Source organism: Sceloporus undulatus, chromosome 1 (genome assembly GCF_019175285.1).
Source record: "Sceloporus undulatus isolate JIND9_A2432 ecotype Alabama chromosome 1, SceUnd_v1.1, whole genome shotgun sequence".
Classification (NCBI taxonomy): domain Eukaryota; kingdom Metazoa; phylum Chordata; class Lepidosauria; order Squamata; family Phrynosomatidae; genus Sceloporus; species Sceloporus undulatus.
Window position 1 is genome coordinate 134556512 of NC_056522.1, and position 10791 is coordinate 134567302.

The 10791-nt window shown below is 39.7% G+C and overlaps 1 protein-coding gene across 1 annotated transcript in view; it reads left to right on the top strand.

Moving 5' to 3' along the window:
* Nucleotides 1-10468, top strand: part of DST (dystonin) — a 407480-nt gene extending 397012 nt beyond the window's left edge. Inside the window, exons 89-92 of the mRNA XM_042457373.1 lie at nt 1828-2027; nt 2495-2605; nt 8150-8273; nt 9227-10468. Of these exons, the coding sequence (XP_042313307.1) occupies nt 1828-2027; nt 2495-2605; nt 8150-8273; nt 9227-9492 (701 nt within the window). The 3' untranslated portion in view covers nt 9493-10468. The remainder of the gene's footprint in view (nt 1-1827; nt 2028-2494; nt 2606-8149; nt 8274-9226) is intronic.
* The last annotated feature ends 323 nt before the right edge of the window (nt 10469-10791 follow it).

Below are 10791 nucleotides of genomic sequence, written 5' to 3' on the forward strand. Positions count from 1 at the left end.
ACAATTGTGGCACTATAAATGTTTCTTGGAACTGTATGTTTGATTAGGTTAATTCTATCAAGCTCATCCATTATTTTATCAGATACAGTTCAAAATACACTACAAGTAAGATTCCAGTTGCATACCAAATGGATATATGAATAAATGTTACAGGTGGTGTTGAGAAGAAAAATGATTTGTGTGCCTTCCATGAAAAAGCTGCTTCAGTTCTGTTTTAATTACATGTTCTTTGAATCATGGTTTACTTTTCCTGTTGTACTGAAATAAATGAAGCCACGATATACAAAGACAAACACACAAAATACACACAAAATTTTTTGGTGTGGTATTTTATAAAACATGCATTCATCAGAAGGTGCGTTTGGTGTTTTCATTGTCATTAAAATGTGTTTGAAAGCGCATTTCTTTGATTTTCAAAATTTTGGAAGTACTTCATTTGCAGTAGTCCACATAATTCTCCAAAGGACAGCATTGCTTTTTAGAGAAAGCTTTTTAAAGGAAGGGAACCATGACTGTGGTGTTCTTCACCAGTTCTTCCAAGAGAACATGTAGCCCTGTGTAGGCCAATTGAGGTAAAATGTGAGTGACACACTAACTGTTAGGGTGCAGTGATGTTGGTGGAATTGCTTTTAATGGTGGCTACATTCCATTCTGTTCAAATACTGTTAAGGTATGTGGTGTGCTCATTTCATGCAACTTTAAAGATTTGAAGGGGGCATTGTTTGTTCCACTCACATCTTTTTTATTTAAATGTTAGTAGAGAAACCATTTTTCATTGACAAATTCGGGACTAACTGCAACTGAGATTATATTAGAAGTGTGTTCTTTTGCTTAAGAGAACATAGTTTGGCTTGGGGACAGTTAGGGAGAACCTTTTTTTGTCACTTAAGATCTGTCTCTTGGCCTGCAGCTTTGAATCTCTTGCATATGCAAATGCTGTAATTGATTTCTTCTCCTGCTAACAGTTTTCTTTTAATATGACCCATATCCTGTGTCATTTTTTCTAGTTCATCATCATGGGAGTAAAATGTTACGTTCGGAATCAAACTCTTCAATTACCACTCAGCCTACTATAGGTTGGCAAATCCCTCTCTTTGTCTCTCCTATTACTACTTTCTTTTCCATTTCTTTCCTACTCTGCTATTTAATATATATATATATATAACTATATTTAACAAAATGCTTCACATACCACATTTTTTAGCTTAACACATGCTGCACTGGCTGGTGCTTGAGAGCTTGCCTCTTACATTTCCTTTGACACACTTGAAGAGAGTGTCTCAAAAACAACTGTTCATTAATAAAGAGAAAGCCAAAATCTAACATATTCACACATTTGATCCCTGTGGACAGTTCTCTCTATCTGCGTGTGTCTGTGCCCAGCATTCAGTCACTTCTTTATAGTTTGGGAGTTTCTGTTTGTCATTGCATGTTGCCAAACTGCATTTCTTCATAGTTTAGAATTAATATGGTTTATGCTTTTCTCTTAGAGTTTACTCATCATAGCAGCATCTTTTTCTGAATCATCTGAGCAGCAGTAGCGTTAGTCAAATGGGTCTTCAAGTTGTGTCTGTGCATTGGTACCAAGTAGCATGTCGAGCCATTCCATTTTGCTGATTCATGTCAATAGCGGTTCATCTTTGCTGGCATAAAATTTTAGATTCACATATTCCTGAAATGAATGGTTTTTGTGTGAAACAAATGCATTACTCACTAATGTGTTTGGTTTGTTTGGCCTGTTTGTTGAGGCTAGGCAAGGCCAATGGCATGGGAGAGGAGACGGGGAAATAATGAGACTTCTCAACTGGTCTCTTTTACTTGTTTTAGCAAAAGGCAGGACAAACATGGAGCTTCGCGAAAAGTTCATTTTGGCAGATGGAGCTAGCCAAAGCATGGCTGCCTTTCGACCAAGAGGACGCAGATCACGACCATCTTCAAGGGGTGCTTCACCTAACAGATCCACCTCTGTGTCAAATCCTCCTGCACATGGAGCACCAGCACCAGCTGTTGCTGCCAGCACACCCAAGGTATGACATGAGGGAAGGCACTTGGTTTTTTAAAATATCAATACAAGCTTGCTCCAATTTGGCATATTGCTATCCCAAAATAATTTTCAATAATGCTACCCAAGGGTGAATTTTAATTCTTTTATTTTTCAAAGAACGCTAACAAAAGGTTTTTTTCTATTGTTCCCCCTCCCCTTATAATTGCAGCGGTCATGCAAGACTGGAAAAAAACATGTAAGCTAATTAGAATACAGAACAAACTTTTTAAAGAAGAAAAAACATTCCCCCCTCCACTTCATTTAAAAAAGCACATTTGCATCTTCTTCCATATAGAATGCTTATTGTCCATTATTCCTGCCTTATTTTTATGTCTTTTGTTTTTGGCTTTTACTGTGAGATTCAGTCTCCATAATCTGATTATTCCTCTCCATGGCATTATGTTCCATCAACTGTTCTTCATACTTGTGATTTGCCATTGTTTCATGCAGACACCCCATCATTTAACACGCAACTATGGTAAACCATGGTTGATAAACAGCAAAACGTCATCACCATGTAAACCACCAGAGTGCTCTGAATATCAAGTCTCATCCACAGAGGTACAGTAATGGATGGATATTCTAGTCTAACAACATGTCCTGCACTAAAACTATCCTCTTACCTAACAGTCACTACAGTTCCTTGTCCGGCTCTGCTGTACCTTTCACATTAATGCACTCTCTTTGTTTTCCTTCTCTCCACCAATTTTATTTTCTCTGTTCTTAAGCCTGTAAATTGATGGATCATTTCAAGTATGTCTGACTCTTATCTTGTTTCAGCATGTCTTAACTATAAATAATCACAGTCACTGTGGTAAACAATTCAGTAAGCGTGGAATCTCAGATATATGTATATATAGGATAATAATTGCCTAGCTTCCGTGAGCTAAATAGTAGTAAAATTATAAATGACATTCTGCTACCTCCCAATTGTGCCTGAAATACAGGAATTCTGAAGTTCCTATATTAAAATTAGGGAGTGAAAGATGGATTGGGACCATGGCAAACACACGCTGCAGCCCCAATCTGCCTTGAAGCTGATCAAAAAAGAAGTAGCAAAGATCCACTCCGTTTTTGGCCTGCAAAAAGCCTGCTTTTCCTGTCCCACTGCAGCCCCATAACAACTTCATCCTGTTCCAGCGGCACATGGCATGTAAAAGCTGTGCCACCAGAATGTCATAAACCTATGCACGGCTGGGCAGCCAAGTGGCTTCAAGGCATCTTGGGGACGTGTGGTGTCTAAATGCCATGCCTCCAAGCCACCAGGAAACAGGCTTTTAGAACCAGTCTGTTCCGGCCCTTGGTTAGTCTAGTTGTATATGGCCAGTAGGCTTTATTTATACAATGCACCCTTCCCTTACGCAGGAATCCTTCTGCATAAGGGGAAATCAGCGTATGCTGAAGCCCCATAGGAAATAATGGGGCTTGTGCCCATGGTGCGCAACAGCACACGCCATGGGCATATGTCCCATTAGTTCTTCTGGGGGAGCGTTGCTGCCTTCGATGCGGCATGCGCACCACGGACACACACATCATTGTATTTTCACTGGCTTAACCTTCTGTGTATGGTTAAAGCTGTTTATGGTGCACCCGTGTATGCCGCAGGCGTGCTGTCGTTAACTACACTGAAATTGTAATTTGTGCACACTCAGCTTTGGCTGGTTTATGGCATTTGCTTATTTTTCTGCCTGTCAAGAAAAATTAAAGCCTAGGACTTGTGATAGGAAGTGGCACTAATGTAAGAACATCTTAGCTTGCAATCAAACAAACTGCCAGCGGAGCTCCAGAGGGCTGTTGAAGAGGTACTACTCCACCAGCAGAGAGGATTTCTGCTGGCAGAGGAATATATATGACTTTTGCAACCTCAGGTACACCAGCAGCAAGTTTTGCTGGTGTAGATTTACCACTACAGTATTTCATCCATGGTAAAACATGGAAAGTACTTTCTGGAGGTGTGTGAGAGAATATACCAAAGCTGTAGATCAGTAGAATCCAAACCCTGTCGATCCTCTGACACATTCCAAAGAAGCGAAACAAAAACTTGCAGGAGCCCTGGAACTCATGTAGTGATTTTCCTGCCCATTAGCATCAAATGGAGGAAAAATTCAGGGAAAGCTCATCTCTCAATTTTCTGCCATAGCCATGGTGAGTCAGAATAGCTTAGAAAGGTACTGTTTACTCCACCAGACTGCTCACTGCTTTGCCACAGTGAACTAGGAACAAGTCCAAAGACTTCAGCAGAAAGAAGTTATGTGGATTTAGGAAAACCTAAACAAAAATCTTTTTGTCTTCATGATACAAACATGCAGGATCAACATCAGTTCTCTGGCGGTCTTCAGTCTGCAGTGGAACACTATATATATAGCATTCACTGAGATACAGTCAGCCCTCTGTATCTTTGTCATTGTATTTCATGGAACTTCAGCATACATGGGTTGTGTTATCCACTGGGGGTCTTGGAATCTTAACTCCAGTGGATACCAAGGGTCCACTGTACTAAAGGTGTAGCCATGGAAAAGAGCCTAAGCCATAAATTTATCAACCCAAAAGTTGATAAACTCATATTATCAAAAAAAGAGTTTCTAATCTTGCTGGTACACAGCAAAAGAATACTGAAACCCTAAATGCATTCAATATAGAGGGGAAGCAAACAGAGCAGTAGGAACGGCCAGAGGCCAATCCTGCCCCAATTGCCATGGTCCTGTGGCAACCAGATGCCACAGTCTCAAGGGCACCAGCTGCCACAGTCCTGAATGGTCCTCAAAAAGGAGCAGTAAGAAAACGCTTCTTTTTCTACTAGTTTTGGGTCACATTCGTCAGTCCCAGTGTGGCCTCCACACAGCCTCCAAACGATCCAGGAGTGTATACCATGTATATGCTCCACCTTGAGATTGGCCCAATGGGGGCTCTTTTGGGCTTTCTGTTTGGGGCCATAGTTTTCTTTGATTTCATAAGAGAGCTTAATTTGAATCAGTGGATTTTTCTTTTTCATATAGATGAAATCATATCATAGATCACTTCATTGTGAGCACAGAAAATACTGTTGATATTGAGCAAATAAATAGGAAATGTAAATTTCTAATGTGTTCCTTTTGGCTTTTTATAACACTAACTTCACAGATTTTTGTATGGTGTTGCTTACTGGAAAAACATATATTTATATAACTGTCGTATTTACTCATCCGTCCATATTTCACAAGTATTATTTATTTTAAATTCCTATAGCAGTTAAAATATAATACAAATTATGGATTGCCAACAGCATCTGACCTTTTTCCAGTCCTTTAGCTGGTAGCTAAATGTAATTAGAATGTGTATTTCATTGTACTGGAGTCTATCTGGGAAAAGCATATTCAGGATGGGGGAGTGACAGGAAAAAATTGAAAAGTTAGACATTTATTAGAGATATTCATCATAAGTTTGATTCCCCCCCCCCCCAGGCTGCAATGTATGTATATAGTAAGGATAAGGAACCTGTTACCCTCCAGAGGTTGTACGTAGAAAGATCTTTTAGCACCTTTGAGACTAACTGAAAGAAAGAAATTGGCAGCATGAGCTTTCATAGGCTTCAGTGTACTTCCTCAGATGCATTTGGTGGAGTGGAAGCCAGGCATAGATATATATATAGGCCATTGGTATGTGAGGATGTCAATTCAAATTTGAAATCCTTTGTGTATGGAAATGAAGTTGCAGGTCCAGTTTTAACGATGATCTTTAGTGCACATAGGAATCTGGTCTTTGTGCATGAAGATGAAGTGACTGATCCAGTTTTGTGATGAGACTAGCCTGTGGTGAGGGGAACAGATTAATATAGGGCGCCCCCATGAGAATGGGGTCAGATAGTGTTGAAGTGCGTGTAGTGTGTCAGGAAACCATTCTCTTTGTTCAATTCATTGCTGAGGGACTTTAGTTTGTGGATGAATTCCAATTCTGCTATTTGTCTTTCCAATCTTCCTTTGTAGTTCTTTTGTTCAATGACTGCTGTTCTGAGGTCTGAGATGGAATGCCCAGGGAGACTGAAATATTCTGCCACCTGTTTTTGTGTATTCTCATTCCTAATGTCTGAGTTAAGTCATTTATCCTCTGGTGCAGGGTCTGGCCTGTTTGCCCAATATAGAGTGCTGAAGGACATTGCTGACACAGTATAGCATAGATCACATTGGAAGATAAGCACATGAACCCCCCCCCCCCCCCCAATATTGTAGGTGATCCCATTAGGTCAGTGATGGCAAACCTATAGCACACATGCCAGAGGTGGTACTCAGAGCCCTCTCTGTGGGCACACATGCTATCGCCCTAGCACAGAGTTTGCCAGAGTTTCTTACTAGAAAACCAGAGGGACATGGCACTTTGCAATAAATAAGTGGGGTCTGGGTTGCAGTTTGGGCACCCGGTCTATAAAAGGTTCACCATCACTGCATTAGGTCTTGTGATGACATTTCCTTGATAAATGTGTGGTCAGAGTTGGCATCCTGGTTTGTGGCAAGGGTTAGTACCTGTGTTGCCATCTGTGTCGTGTGTCATCCTGTAGGTGAGTACCTTTTGGTTTCAAGGGCTCTTGGTGGCAGACCTTTACTGGCCTACAAAGACCAGTTTCCTATGCCTTTGTGCACTAACAACCATAGTTAAAACTGGATCTGCAACTTCATTTCCACATACAAAGGATTTGTAATTTGTATTGATATCCTCACATACCAATGGCATATATATGTATGTATGTATGTCTGTGCCTAGCTTCCATTCCACCAAATGCATCTGAGGAAATAGTCTCTAAATTCTACAGAGGCTAATGCTGCCAATTTCTTTCTTTCAGCTAGTCTCAAAGGTGCTACAAGATCTCTCTACATACTGATTCTATAGACTAACATGGCTATATCTTTAAATTCCTCCAGAGGTTGTTGAAGTCCAGTTCCCATGAGGTCGTCCAGCATTATCAGTGACAGGGAGTGATGTTCTCTGTAGCCCAACAACATTTGGAAGGCCACAGGTCACCACAAACCTGCTGTATTGCCTTGATGACTAAATATTAGTCTGTCAAAGGAGTTAATTTCTTTCTGGAATGGACACATCACATTGCTTGTTGATTTGAAACATGTGCACTAAGAGAAGAGGGTTTAGAACATAATGTTCCAATTTCTTTGTAGACAATGTCCATTTCTTAGCAGCATCTGTGCCAGGCTTCCCCAGGCTTGTTTTGCTTTTTGATCACCCAGTGGGACTGAAATACATGCCATATGATTCCCATGTTTTGCTCACCTAAAATGAGCCTATTTGAATTTATTAAGATTGCCGTTCATGTATTAGATCTAGGCTTAGTTATAATTAGAACAGAATTGGTTTTTTTAATCAATTATCAGTGAGGAAATCAGTGGGGCTTATGTTAGTAACAAGTTAAGTTAGTAATGAATTAACATAAGTTCCATTGATTTCAGTAGGTGTGCTTTAAATATGACTTGGGTTGGAGTCAATACAAAATCTATACATTTTGCCAAATATTATGTAGGCACGCTTAGCGAAATTATATGGATAGGATTGTACACTTAGACAAACTTGCAAACTAGCCCAGTTGACAAATGAAAATGGAAGCAGGAATCCATGTGTATATGTTCCAGGGAGGTAGCTGTGTTAGTGTTTTGCAGAAAAATAAAATAGAGTCTTGTGGCGCCTTGGGGAATGAGCAGTTTATTATGGAATAAGATTGGATTAGAGTTCACTTCCTCAGATGCACATTGGCAGGTATGTTTTCTTGACATGTTACACTAGTATGCTTGTTTCTAAAATGCCATAAGTTTACCTGGTCCCTTGCTGAGTTGCATGGGCAAAATCAGTGTTTGTCCATTAGGACCTGAAAGTTGGAAAGCAACAGGGAGAGGAGAGACAGCTACATCTATGAAAAGTATAATGTGTTATATATGCTATATATTATTACTGTTTAGTTCCGTTTCCAAATCATTACTAAAAGTCCTATGTGATCTCTTTGAGGCATAGCTTTTCCTTTGCCTCACATGTTCAAAAGAAATCAATGTGGATAGAATTTTACTTTCATCTCTGTTCAGTGGATATCTTAATGCATTTGTTTCATTCTGTTATTCTTGTATCCTACAGGGAACTCCAATACAGGGGAGTAAACTTAGAATGCCAGGATATTTGTCAGGGAAGGGTTTCCATTCTGGAGAAGACAGCGGCCTAATTTCAACAGCAGCTACACGAGTCAGGACACATTTTGCAGGTGAGTGCTAGAAGCCAAGGAATGAAGTCTTCCTAGAAACACCTACCTCATACAAATACAGGTAAATTGAAAAATTGAGTGCCATGAACAAATATGTTGATACTAGGAAGTGACACCTATTTCTTTGGTTACCTCTGATCAAAGAGTACTTCCTCAGCGTGACTACACTGCTAGGAATGTTTCACCAGGAGATTTTTAGTATATCTGAAAATGCACATGGACTTCACAACCCAACCTTTCCTTTCCTGTTCATAACTTACTTCAGCTGATAATAATACTGCATCATTGGACTCATTTGAGTTTTAGTCCCTTATACCTTGCCCACTGAGTAACACCCACCATGCTGGCAGTCTCCTTGTAACACGGTGCAATCTAAATTACATGAGATATTTTCCTGTAGGATTCTTATACATAGAAGATCCTGCACTTTAGCAAGACATTGACCCTATTGAACTTCAGATTCTTTCTAGAGCTAAAATGAAAGCATGATGCAAAGTTAGAAGTTCATATTGATGCTTAGCAAAATTATATGGATAGGATTGTGTATTTTTCTGGATATCAGAGGTACCAGACTGGTAGAAGGAGTTCTAATCATGCTCCAAAACACTGTTAAATGGAAATAAATTCTTTCAAACAGTTGAACGTTCTATTCCCAGCAGCATACTATGCATACAAGGGCTGTGATGTGCACATGTATGGTTGTCTGTCCCATTTTCTTCTCTAAATTGCAGAATGTTTGCTGTGACCAAGGGGCATGATCCAAACACCCTGGGCATTTTAGTAAATGGAGCAACCCTTGCTCAAGAAGACCTTGAGAAGCCCATGGGAGCACTGTGAAAATTGAGGATGCCACTTGTATTCAGATACATGCGGGGAAGCCTGCTGAAAGCAGCATTTTTTATTCTCCCATCTCACTTGTAACAGTTGTGGATCTTTTCCCTTTCCTTTAGCAGACACCAAAAAAACACCAAGCAGACCTGGAAGTCGAGCAGGAAGCAAGGCAGGTAGCAGAGCAAGCAGCCGCCGAGGCAGTGACGCATCAGACTTTGACATTTCAGAAATTCAGTCTGTGTGCTCAGACGTGTCAGAGACTGTTCATACCCCAATCAGACCAACGCCACGGCCAAATTCTCGGTCAGCGTCTGGCAAGCCTTCCAAAATTCCAACTCCACAAAGAAGATCACCTGCCAGCAAAGTAGAAAAGACCTCCAAGAGATAATCTGATTGGCTCACCAGGTTTTCTCCCCCCGACCCTGCATTAAATATTTAAGTTTGTAAGATGTAAAATATCCTGTAGAAATTATTGTGAAATATTACAAGAGTTGGATTTTTAATTTTGCAGATGGCCTTATTTGTGTATTTGTCTTGTTTATTTTATGTGTATAATTCTGTCAGTTTTTGTTCATTTGTTTATGCCATATCTTATGTGAACAGAGAGGGTTTTTTTAAATGTAAACTAACAGTTGTTTGCAGTAACATGTAGAGAGATCACTAAAAGCAGTTACTGAATGTACAGTTAAGTCTTCGCGTCCTAAGTCAACACGGCCTGTCACTTCTTTAACAGTAAAGGATACCTCATAATGTCTTAATAAAATTGAAAAAAGACACAAGGCTAAATTATACATTTCTAGCTAGCAGAATGGAGCCTGCAAGGAGTGTAGTAGGGACACTAAAGAACAGAAGACACAGTTCACATTGCAGTTAATCAAATAATCTTCCTGAGAATTCATTGAGAAAGCTATTTAATGAGCACTTGCCAGTACTCCAATATGTTGCAGCATTATCTGTGCCATTGCTTTAAAAGAGGGCAGACACAATCTGGATACAGTAATAGAATTGTTACACTTGCATCAGATTGACAGTATAATCTGCATTCATGTCAATGTGAGATTTTCGTTTGCTTGAGTGGACAATAGCACTATATCATTGGACTCATTTTATATCAAAGCAGTTCTGCTTGCAAAAAGAAAAGAAGAAACTCTATGAAATAAATCTTGTCCCTTCTCTTTCTTGCTATCGTATTCCTTATATCCCAGGGAGATACATGTTTTGTGTCATGTTTACAGTATTATGAAATCTGAAAGTTCTAGACCATTACTTTCAGAATGAACTTCATTGTAATTTCTTTCCCCATTCTCCACCACGTTTCAAGCAATTACTGTATTCCTTTAATAAAACAACGTTTACATATCTGATGATACTATATGCCATTCCTGCCTTTCTATAAGATTTTCATACTGTTGTGCCACATATAAAAGAATGCTAAGTGATTAGTGCATCAGGAAGCAGGTTTGTTCCCTTAAGAACAAAGTAGCTGATTGGGATAAACTGAGGGAAGACAGGTTAGTGGACTTGGCCTTGAAGGATGTAGACTCCCAATGTGATATTTCTTCTACAGTCAAGGAGAAGGAAGATCTTGGGGAAGCAGGTCAGCACTCTGAGGGAGAGTGAAATGATTCTTCAGATTCCCATAGTAGATGGACAGATACCTCATACATTGAAGATATACTTCCAGTAA